The 12,661-nt window shown below is 33.8% G+C and overlaps 1 protein-coding gene across 1 annotated transcript in view; it reads left to right on the forward strand.

Moving 5' to 3' along the window:
- The window catches only part of LOC133201665 (uncharacterized), a 276,554-nt gene that overhangs the window by 97,421 nt on the left and 166,472 nt on the right, over window positions 1-12,661 (forward strand). Inside the window, 8 exon segments of the mRNA XM_061337452.1 lie at window positions 255-418; window positions 955-1,113; window positions 1,888-2,106; window positions 8,186-8,228; window positions 8,395-8,552; window positions 9,178-9,366; window positions 9,465-9,686; window positions 11,129-11,171. Coding sequence (XP_061193436.1) covers window positions 255-418; window positions 955-1,113; window positions 1,888-2,106; window positions 8,186-8,228; window positions 8,395-8,552; window positions 9,178-9,366; window positions 9,465-9,686; window positions 11,129-11,171 — 1,197 coding nt within the window.

The following is a 12,661-nucleotide window of genomic DNA, read 5'->3' on the forward strand; positions in this document are numbered from 1 at the left end:
GGACTAAGTTGAAAATACATTGCAATTAACTTTCAAATTCTGTAGCAGGCAAACTGTTTTCCATAACTATAATGAGCAGTTTGAGCAGTAAGACCTTTATGGAGATTTGAATATTTGATGTTCCTTGGTCACAGAATTGACCACCCAGAGTGGGAATCAGTTGGTCTTGAAAATTTATTATACAATGTATCTTTGAATATATGGATGTTTAGCAAGCAATGATTTTTAATGTATTTCGTAATGTTTATTACAAGGTTCCAAATATGGGATTTATCAGCTGAGGACCAGTATCTTGTCAACCTTAGATTCAGCGTTTGCTTTGATTCTAAGTCAGCGTGTTTAATGGATAAAGTCATCTTCCATGAAAAGCGTCTGCCAAAGAATGTGTGTGACTTTGCTGCATCAGCACAAATATCTGGTAAAATATTAAATTTTATTGGGATGAAAAACCAACTATTTCTGAAGATCATTGTAAACCTGAAATACACCATAAAATTGAAATAAATTACTTAAGGAATGAATTTAATAGCTACCCATTTTATACGGTATAAACTGGGTTGGGGCAGTTTACACTTTATAAACCGTGAAGCGGTTTATAAAAAAGCGTAAACTGTTCCAACCCACTTTATACCGTAATTGGGTAGCTATTAAATTCATTCCATATAATTTAATTTTCATTCATTTGGTGTAAGAAAAAAGATAATTGTCCTTAAAAAATGACTTCAATTTGTACAAAATTTGAATGTAACGTCAGGCAGATCGATACGTTTTTGACGCAGGTCATTGTGACGTAGGCAACCCATTTTATACAAAATAAAGTAAATTTTTTGTCCAATCAAATAAAGCGTTACAAACAGAATTAAATTAAATGTACTAAGATATGAAGTCTGAATCTTTGGTATTAAATGTTTCAAGAATTTTATACTGTACGCTGATTATTTGTATTTTTTAAAGACTTTTCTCTGGAGGAGTGGAAGAAATCAATGGGATTTTCCTCCATGGGGTTGATACCTTCTGCTACCGATCTACTTATGGAATATCTGGGCATAGCAGGCTATTTAAAGAAACAACAGTGTGATGCAACTGGGGGCAACAGCAATGGATGGATGGATGGTAGAAACTCTATTTTAATTAGGGTCCTGCATCACTGGTCCATTTGTCTGTCACAACTTTTCTCTGACTTTCAGCTTACAGATTCACCACAAAGGTGGAAGACAGAGGACAATTCCCTTAGTTTGTTTTGGGGTCTTCTGGTAAAAAATCAGGTCAAATCTCGAGATTGTTGAGGCAAAAGCTCAAGATTGTTGAGGTCATCGCTGGAGATTTGTTGAATTGATCACAGGCTTTTTATTCAGTGTGTAGGTAGAGAATGAGAAAAAAACAAGATTTATAGATTTGAAAGTCATTTTGTCAGTGGTCATGATGGAGACTTGTAGGATGACCAGTGACTGCAATAACCCTGACATATTATAACCTAAAGACAATCATATGTAATGTTATAAATGGAAATGGTGTATGGAAGATGTCTATAAGCTGGACTTTAAAGATTTCTTTTAGAGCTCAAGGTCAAAAGGGTTTATTTTTTATGTGGTACAGAAAAATTATTTAAGGTGCAGACTTATTATTTACAACAGAATTAAAAGAGGCCCCTTTAATTTCTATAAAGGCTATTTGCTCGATCATCAAGGTCAAAAGGAAGAATACTGTCCTTGGGCTCTGTATGACTTAGCTAGTTTTATAGTTCCTAATGTAGGGTAAACACTCTATGTCAATGAGTGATATTATTTAGTTTGCTCATTTCTTGAAAATGTTTTTGGGGGTTTAATCACTTTTGGTGTAGTTGTATGAAATGCAGGAAGATAATTTAGATATAATTTCATTTTGTAGATTGTCCCAAACACTCTTCATACAGAAAGCTAGAGCTTGCAGGGCTTCCAGTTTTGTGTTCTATTTCCAAGAAATGCACCGAAATACACTGTTGTATGGAGGTTACACAAGTAGGGAGAAACTTTGAAGCATATATTGACATTGACCCATGCCAGAAAACTATGGTCATAGGCATTGAAGAATACAGAACCAAAATAAATTTGCTTGCCTATACATATGGTAAATATAATTTGTAGGGATGTCAATTTTGTCAATAATTCATATTCGAATATTCAATGAAAGTATTCGAATATATTTGAATATTCGATAAAATAAATAAAATCTGGTATATTTTAAATGCATCATCCTACTCTCATGAAAGGTTTAGTGTAGGTATTCTTATATTTGAAATAAAATTGTATGGAAACTTTTGCAGGTGTACAATAAGAGATTCCATTTGATACTTGTCAATGTTTGAAATAAATAAGTGATTTAAATGTAGAAAAGTATAATTTTAACAAATGATACATGTGTATTTATGGTAGCTTCAACTGAGGAAACAGTCGTCTTACCAAAGACAAGATAGTCGCATACTGTTCAGATTTCAATACGTGTAATTAATTACAATTATCAGCCTAATAAGAGATATGATTGTAATCTTTGAGACAATGTTTTTAAAATATAAACAAACAATTCCATTAGACAATTTTCCTAGGTAATTAACTAATTTCCCGATAATGAATATATAATTCAGGATTATGTACAACCCGAGATAATCAAGTAACTTGCACATTAATTCTGAAATAGAGCCCTTTAAATATTAATTACAGACTAATTCTATCGGATATTTATTTGAATGATCAATTAAATTTGTTTTGATAAGTATACTGTTCACGTCTTATAAACATTCTAAGGTTTTCATTTCGTTGTCCTCGATTCTAGATCCGATCGTTTTTAACTAATAAAAACTATGAAAGTACATTTTGTATTATACATAAAGCATTATTGTATAATTCTTAAACACCTTACTCGAAACAAAATAATTTAGTAGATCTATATAAGATAAGAAAATAGTGAAAGAAATCGGGCGATCGAAATTGATCGCTAGTAAATTAAACAGGGATAATTCAAGCACTTTTCCAATCAAAATTTATTAATCACAGTACTTCTTTTTATGAAATCTGAAAAACACCGAATATTCGAATCTTAAATTCATATTCGAATATCAACTTATCGAATGAATATTCGAATGTTCGAATATTCGTTGACATCCCTAGTAATTTGTTAAGATGGTTTTTAGTTGCTAGATAACTTGAGTATTTTAAAACTGAAATTTTCTGTGAAATTAGGGGGGGGGGAGGGTCAACTAGTATTCCATTGGTCATCTTTGACCTGTACCTGGACTAAATAAACCTGTATATAAATTTATTTTAGCTCTTCTGTTCAAAAACCAGAAGAGCTAATGCATTGGTAAGGTATCCTTCTCTCTGTTTTTCTGTGAATTTTTTTTTAAAATGCTACTCACACAGTTTTTGTCAGGTTTCAATAATTCAATAAAAATTTGTACTAAAGCAGCTTACAATAAGTACAGAATTCTGTATATCATTGGTGTTGCCTTGGTTACAAGAAATTAAAAACCAACGAATAGAATACTATAATTAAAAATTTTTGAATAATTCTTTCATAAGTGTATTAAACAAGCAGATAGGATTATTAATTTAAATACATAATTCTGACCTTTTTTATTTTCTTTTTAGGTCACCTGAGTCACTCAGGAGACCTATTGCTATCTGTTTTCGTCCGTCGTCGTCCGTCGTGAGTTAACTTTTGAACATTTTTAACTTCTTCTCTAGAACCGCTCAACCAATTTCAACCAAATTTGGTATATAGCATCTATAGGTGAAGGGGAACAAAAATTGTGAATTTCATGGTCCCTGCCCCCCTGGGGCCTGAGGGGTGGGGCTAAAACCACCAAAAATAATGCAATCTTTAAAAATCTTCTTCTTTACTCCTGGACATCAAGCAGTCAAACTGTTGGCATCATTGTAATAAGCATTGAGCCCTCTACCAAAATTGTGAAATTCATGGCCCCAGGGTCAGGGGTTCTGGCCCCAGGTGGGGCTATATAGATCATATAGTGAAAGTGCATTATTTCTTTGAAAATCTTCTTCTCTGCTCCTGGGTATTAATTAAAAGAACTAAGTACCTAGTTATGATGAGCAAGAGTGCCTCTTCCAAAATTGTGAAATTCATGGCCCCAGGGTCAGGGGTTCTGGTGTTAGGGTGGGGCTCTATTGATTATATAGTGAAAATGCATTAATTCTTTGAAAATCTTCTTCTCTGCTCCTGGGTATTAAATAAAGTTACTAAGTACATAGTTATGATGAGCAAGAGTGCCTCTTCCAAAATTGTGAAATTCATGGCCCCAGGGTCAGGGGTTCTGGTGTTAGGGTGGGGCTCTATAGATTATATAGTGAAAATGCATTAATTCTTTGAAAATCTTCTTCTCTGCTCCTGGGTATTAAATAAAGTTACTATGTACATAGTTATGATGAGCAAGAGTGCCTCTTCCAAAATTGTGAAATTCATGGCCCCAGGGTCAGGGGTTCTGGTGTTAGGGTGGGGCTCTATAGATTATATAGTGAAAATGCATTAATTCTTTGAAAATCTTCTTCTCTGCTCCTGGGTATTAAATAAAGTTACTAAGTACATAGTTATGATGAGCAAGAGTGCCTCTTCCAAAATTGTGAAATTCATGGCCCCAGGGTCAGGGGTTCTATAATTAATTCTTTGAAAATCTTCTTCTCTGCTACTGGAGATTATTTAAACAAACTAAGTGCATGATTATGATAGACAAGGATGCCTCTTCCAAAATTTTTAAATATATGGCCTCAGTTTGGGGGGTTCTTGAGGAGGGGGGGGGGGCTCTATTGATTATATAGTGAAAAAGCATTAATTCTATTAATTAATCATTAATTAATCCTGTCTGCTCCTTAGTGTTGAGCTGATAAATAAATTGCTTAGCTATGATGAAAATGGGAGCTTTGAACAGAATTTTTAGCTCTACTGGTCAGAGACCAGAAGAGCTTATGCGATAGTAAGGTGTCCGTCGTCCGTGCGTCTGTCTGTCTGTCTGTCTGTCTGTCCGTCTGTCTGTAAACAATTTTTCAAAACGCTACTCCTCCTACAGTTTTTGTCTGATTTCAATATAACTTGGCACACAAGTAGACTACACTAAGGTACATAATTTAGTGCATCGGTTTTTGATTTCGATGAATGGTGTTGCCATGGTTACTAAAAATAGAAATTTCTGTGAAATTCCTTTAAAACGCTACTCCTCCTACAGTTTTGGTCTGATTTCATGATAACTTGGCACAGAAGTAGACTATACTAAGATACATAATTTAGTGCATCGGTTTTTGATTTTGATGAACGGTGTTGCCATGGTTAATAAAAATAGAAATTTCTGTGAAATTCCTTTAAAACGCTACTCCTTCTACAGTTTTGGTCTGATTTCAATATAACTTGGCACAGAAGTAGACTAAACTAAGATGCATAATTTAGTGCATCAGTTTTTGATTTCGATGAACGGTGTTGCCATGGTTACTAAAAATAGAAATTTCTGTGAAATTCCTTTAAAACGCTACTCCTCCTACAGTTTTGGTCTGATTTCAATATTAGTTTTAATAATCAGGTAGACCTGTAAGTAATAGATAAATAAAAATGAGACAAAAATAACTTATCTTATTAAAAGTTTTTCAAAGACCATAAGAGAGGTCAGTGCTAGAGGTCTTAATATGGGTATAAAAATAGTGCAGAAGCACTAATAGTTTGTCAATAGTCTGCATGGTGATTAGTGTTAAGTGGGGGACAGATTAGAACTTAATTTATGAGTTGATACTGAATACTAGACTAATTATTTTGTTGATCCTGATCTTCCTACTTCTCTTGCTTTAGGGCACATTGCTTCATCTATCAGTGTATTTAACTTCGAAATTGTTGTATTATATTCAGGTGACCGTTAAGGCCCTTGGGCCTCTTGTTGGTTTTGGTAACCATTTTTATTATGGTTACTAAGAAAATAGAAATTTCTCTAAAATTGTTTCAAAACTCTACTTCTCCTTCAGTTTCATCTAGGGATGGCAATCGGATAAATTTTTGTAACCGGTTAGTCATAAATTCTTCTGACTGAGTAACCAATCAATTGAACAAATACAACTTGTTTGTAATTTTCTTATGAATTACGGCATTCAAGTTATATATATTATACAAAACAATTTGTTTAAATATTCCTTAACTGTGATAATCAAACTTCTTTACTTTTTAATCATGGTAAAAAAAAAAATATGAACATGAATATTATTGCATTCAAAATCAAACCATAATTTATCAAAATTGTTTCTACTATATAGTATATAGTACATAAAAAATGATTTTATTAACCACTGATCGTGACTGATGACTTTGCAACTTATTCACAAAAAATCACTTGATGGCACAGAATGGTGTTTTGAGAATCACAGGATACTTTCCCGCTAAAATTTAAAGTTGTAGGAATTTTGCACCATTGTCACATCACCACTAAAGGGAGGTCTTCTACACACTTGCTGACTGATGACCGATGAACAAAACCCGAGTTTTAATATACCCCACGCAACAAGTTGCGTGGGGTATAATGTTTTTGACCCGTCCGTCAGTCTGTCAGTCAGTCAGTCTGTCAGTCCTGTTTTTTGTCGGCACAAGTCCTCATAAACCGTTGCACAGAATTTCGTCAAACTTTGCAGATATTTAGCACACAATGTGTAGATGTACATATTACCCGGAAATTCTGATTCCTTTTTTTTTCTGGGAATTTTGGCCTATTCAACTTAGATTTTTGGCCATAACTTGAATATAGAGATGAACAGTTTGTCAGCGCAACTCCTCATAAACCGCTGCACAGAATTTGGTCAAACTTTGCAGATATTTAGTACACAGTGTGTAGATGTGCATATTACCAGGAAATTCTGATTCCATTATTTTTAAACTTTCCAGCTAGGTAATAAGGAAATCCACTGGAATCAGCTTTTTTAATGAAATTTTATATGAAATATTTTATGACCTTAAAAGACCCCTATTGATTTTGAGATCAAAATATTAATGATTTAACACACACGCACAAACCCCCCCCCCCCCCCCCCCCCTCTCAAATTGGTGCTTTGCCTTAAATAATTTCATAAGTAAAGTATATAATCAAATTCATGTGACTACATCATAATTCTGTTTCCATCAATTATTTAAATGTGTAAATTGTCATGTGAAAGACATGGACTTACACTCATTAACAAATCGAAATCACTGAGGAATTTAAATAACAGTTTGTCAGCATAACTCCTGCACTGAATTTCCTGAAACTTTGTAGGTATTTCAGACATAATGTATAGATTTGTATATTACCAAGAAATTTTGATTCCATTATTTATCTAGAAACTTCAGCCCAATTAAATTTGTAACATACAAAGATTTGAATGTCCTTATATGCAAGAAGTTTTTGATGTGATGTTTTTTTGCAAGTAATGCCCTTTTTTGAATTATACTGTGTATTTAAAATGCACTGTGCCATTCATTACTTGTTGCATTGTCGAATTTTGGAGGAGCGTGGGGTGTGTGAGCTTGCTCACTTTTTCTTTCATTTTATATAGGCCAACTGGGGTACTTAAACTTTGTTTAGTATTTATTCATGGTTAAATGACTAGTAAATATGGAGAGTTGATTAGACAGCGTTAGTGTCTTGTGAATTCTTTAATTGGTCAATTGTAGAATTTCAGATTCAGAGTATAAGGTTTAATTTAGAAAAAAAAAATATTGAAAAAGTACATATATCGCAAAAAATATTAACTTAACCGGTTAAGAAAATTGCAACTGGTTACGACCTTTCTGACCAATTAGTCGGTTAACTGCTTAACCTTTGCCATCCCTAGTTAATCCAATTTCAATAAAATTTGGTACACAAGTAGACTACATTCAGGTACATTATTCTGTATATCAGTTTGATTAACAATGTAGCCATAGTTCCTAAAAATAAAAATTTCTGTAAAATTCTTTCAGAATGCCTCTTCTATAATTTTTGTCTATCACTCAACTAGTTAAAGCCCAAAGAAGTCCACCATGCACCAGAATGACATTGCTCAGAATTGTAATTGAATAATGTTGAGATTTTATTAGATGAAAAGCATAAACTTTGAATTTTGAGACTGTTTTGTTTTTTTGTGTGTAAATATGATAAGGTGAAAGACAGGAACTTCAAACTGATAACAAGAATGACCTTCCTGTTTTTTAGGGACAAAAAGCAAGTTTTGGTTGCAAGAATTTATCAAGTTAGAGTAAGTATAGCAAAGTTAGTGTCCTTATGATATGCACTGTCTTTAAATTGTAACTGAAAAAAGAGGTACAATTATTGTATTAAGAAAACTGAAATTATGTTCATTCAAATTGGCAACTTGAAAAAAGAATGGACATCACAAACATCATGTTTTGACAAATCTTTAGGTACCATGTAGAGGACCTTGTTGAAGATGCTAAATATGTAGTGAACATGAAGTTGGAGGTGTGTTTGGAGAAAAACAGATCTTGTGTGTTTTCACAGGATATAGCTAAAGATCTACACCTACCAAAAATTGCATGTGACTGGTCAATGAATTTATCAAGTAAGTTTATTGCAATACAGTGTATTTGAATTAATGATGTTTCATAAAGTGTTCTCTCTGAAATAAGATATCTTGTTTTCAGAATGACAGTAAAACAGCTTCCGTAAGCACAAATTATCCTCTGGCTGGGGAGGTTTAAGCATTATAAATTGAATAGGCATAACCCCCCTTTCATTTCCAGAATTGAAAAAAAACTAGGTTGAAACATAATGTAGTACAGATTAAAATATCTTCAAATCTTTGCAAAGAGGCAGAGATGGAGTTTCAATCATAGTCTTAAGTTTTACATTTTGTTTACATGTACATGGGGTCACATAGGGGAATGTAGGTGTATCATAGATCTTTTTCTAAAAAAAAAAACTGGTCTACTGCAGTCTTTCAAATTCATGACTTTGTATGCATTATCAGAAAGATTACACCCAGATGATTCAAAATAGTCCTCATTTTTAGATATTCTGAAAATAAGAAGTAAGTTCTGTTTTTCAGTGAGCGTAAAGTTACTTGAATCAACAAAGCAGTTTTGCCTGTATGTGTCAGTTTTGTTTTATAGTAATGTGCTTAAGATTTAAAAAACATTCATTTGAAAGATTTAAAAAACATTCATTTGAATACTTGTTATTTTCAGATTTTTCCCTTGATAAATGGTACAGGAACATGTCTCTTTCTGCTGGTTCATCACTCTCAGCTACTCAACTTTCCATCTTGAAGGAAGTGCTAGGAATCACAAACTTTCTCCTGCCAAAAGACAAACAATGCAATAGAATGTCATCTGTTTACAAACCAGAATCTCCTAGTAATCAGGGCTGGAAATTAGGTTTGGAATATTACAGCAATGTCAAAGCCTAGATTTGAAGCTGAGCTAAGTACATGTACATGTTATTACAATTTTAGAATAATTTTGTTTTATGACAGATTGTCCATCAGCTCTGGGGTTTGTTCAAGGAATTGCTAATGCTGTCCCCCTGAGTTGCCACTTAAAGAGTCAGTGTACAGATGTTGAATGTTGTCTAGATCTACAGGATCCTCTACAACAAACCATTCACTTCTTCCTTTACCTTGACCTATGTCTACAGACACTAAAAGTTGGAGTAGAAAACTTTACATATGAGAGAACCCTCTTCTCTTATTCATATGGTAAGTGATATAAAGAGGTGCTTATTTCCTGTAGAGTTACATTTACTGTGTCCCCAAGGGGTATATCAGTACCATTACATGTAGGACAACTTGAGTTTTCAGGTCACCTGAGTCAATCTCATGCTAATGTTTTTGTTCGTCTGTGTATGTTGTTTGTCATCTGTCGGTCATTTTCAGCTTCTTCTATGTAACTGTTGAATGAATTTCAATCAACTTTGGTATATAGCATGTATGGGTACAGTTGAACAAAAATGGTGAATTTCATGGTCTTTGCTAGCTTGGGGCCTTCAGGATGTGGCCAAAACCACCAAAACTAAAGCAGTCTTCAAAAATCCTTTACACCTCAAAATCAAGCAGTCAAACTGTTGGCATGATTATAATAAGTAATGAGCCTTCAACCAAAATTGTGAAATTCATAGCCCATGGGTTCAGGCCTCAGGATACGGCCCCCTTGTTCATATGTATTAAACAAATAAATAAATGCATCCTTTGCTAAAATAACATCCAGTGGGCAAACTGATAGATCATATAAGAAAATATTGAGAAAAAAAAACATCATTACAACTTTGAAATTATTCTTCTTACCCATGGACAAGTGTCAGGCAAACTTTTTGCAAGATTACATTGAATACTTAACCATTTACAAAAATATTGCTTACTGGATGCAGCATTCAGGCCAAAGAGTGGGGCTAAGTAAGTCATGTATTGAAATTGCTTTGCTTGTTTGAAAATCTTATTCGCTCATGAACATCTAGCAAACAAGCTATTTTGCATGATTATAATAAACACTGAAGTCCTCTGCCAGATTTTGCCCTCTGGTAAATTTAATGTTTCAGGCCCCAGGGTGAGGCTATCATACATTGAAAGTAAAATTTTTGTCCCTGGGACCAGGACCAGGGATCAGGCCCCAAAGTGAGGCTCAGTTGTCATATATTGAAATTTATTGTACAGTGTACCTCATCCTCTTTTAGCCTTAATTTCTAGGAGACAATTAAGATGCATGAATATGAATGCATAGAGTCCTCACCTGTAAGTCCAAACAAGTTCCAGGTGGGACAAAAGTGGACATAGCCTGAGGAAGTTGTATTATAATTGATATATAACATCACTGTATTTATACATAAGGCATATTATCTTGTTCTCAGTGTTAAAATTAATACTGGACATACTTTCTGATACTATTAATGAGAAAGCCATGATACTCCGTCAAGGCGGCCCATATGGACCTCTTGTTATGATATAGCATCACTGAATTTAATTGTAAGGCATTTTTCAAATGTCCTTATTTTGAAAAATAATTGGACATACTTTCTATTACTAAATGCATGCATTGACAAGTAACTTTTTGGAATCTCCTGTCTTGAAATTTTGTTTTAATAAGGTTCTTGTGAATAAATAAGGTATGATTAAAAGTATTTGATTTTTTTTTCTTTCTCTTGTAGGTGTGCAGGACCATTTTCGATTGAGTGATGTAGTCCAGATAGAGTAAGAAAATTTTAATAATTCCTGTAAAATTGAAAAGGTGCAGAATTGAGAATTTATGTAAAAATTTACTTGAGTGTGTACCGTAATTTTTGGGGTATACGTCGATGGGGTATATAGGTCGAAAGGCTCATTTTTAGCTCTAATTTTTAAAATATCCATAAATAAGACGAATTCGGAACATAGGACGAGGCGTTGTTTATCGATTTTCTAGAGATTCTTACATAGATACTACGTATCAGAACGTGAACTTCTTGGCTTACCCTGTGATATTATCGTATTAAGAAAATAAAATTGTATTTTTTCAGTAAAGCATTTTAATAGTGTTTAATGCAAAAAAAAAAAAAGCTTCTTTTGTCGAAACTTCCTTGAATTCTGCTATACAACGTATTTTCTCCAACTTGCCTGTTCAATGCCGTCGTAGTTTGACTCTGTCATTAAACAGTATCCATAAATACGGTAGTATAAGACAGCTATAAATTAGGGAAATACCCCAGACCAGATAATAATAATTTCCATTTTTAAACATCATGGACACATTCTTAACATATATATATAGGCATTATTTACAATATTAACTTCGATAACTTCGCCATTTTTATAATTCTTGTATTAGGGATTAGCTAAAGCACGCAAATGACTATTACATGTAATAGTGAGCAATTGAAATTAATCGTATTTTCATACTATAATTTGGCCTGTGATATTGTTGTAAAAATAAATTTAATTAAGAGTACATTTGCAATTTAACAGTCATCATGAATTTCTCAGCTTTGTATGTTCAATGACGTGTAGCACTAATACCCCTATTACAGCACGTGCTGTTAATCATGCCCCGCAGGTGGTTAAACCAACACAGGTGTCAACACCTTTTTGTACGTCTGTGTATATCCCTTTATCTGTCAATTAAAATTCAAACAGAAGCCAATCTTTGAATAAATCAGTGTACCTCTTGGGTACGAGGAAGATAAGTGCACTTTTTAGCTCACCTGAGCTGAAAGCTCAAGTGAGCTTTTCTGATCACATTTTGTCTGTAGTCCGTCTGTCCGTCTGTCTAGCTGTCCGTCTGTCTGTAAACTTTTCACATTTTTGACTTCTTCTCAAGAACCACTGGGCCAATTTCAACCAAACTTCCCACAAAGCATCCTTGGGTGAAGGGGATTTAAGTTTGTTCAAATGAAGGGCCATACCCTCTTGCAAGGGGAGATAATGAAGAATTAGTGAAAAATTAATTGCATCTTTTAAAAATCTTCTTCTCAAGAACCGCTGGGCCAGGAAAGATGAAACTCATGTGGAAGCATCCTCAGGTAGTGTAGATTCAAGTTTGTTCAAATCATGACCCCTGGGGGTAGGGCGGGGCCACAATGGAGGATCAAAGCTTTACATAGAAATATATAGGAAAAACCTTAAATAATCTTCTTCTCAAGAACAGCAAAGCCATGATGAGTCATATTTATATGGAAGCATCCTCAGGTAGTGTAGATTCAAGTTTG

Source organism: Saccostrea echinata, unplaced genomic scaffold (genome assembly GCF_033153115.1).
Source record: "Saccostrea echinata isolate AGI-Se365-2 ecotype Australia unplaced genomic scaffold, CSIRO_AGI_Sech_v1 ptg000045l, whole genome shotgun sequence".
NCBI lineage: Eukaryota > Metazoa > Mollusca > Bivalvia > Ostreida > Ostreidae > Saccostrea > Saccostrea echinata.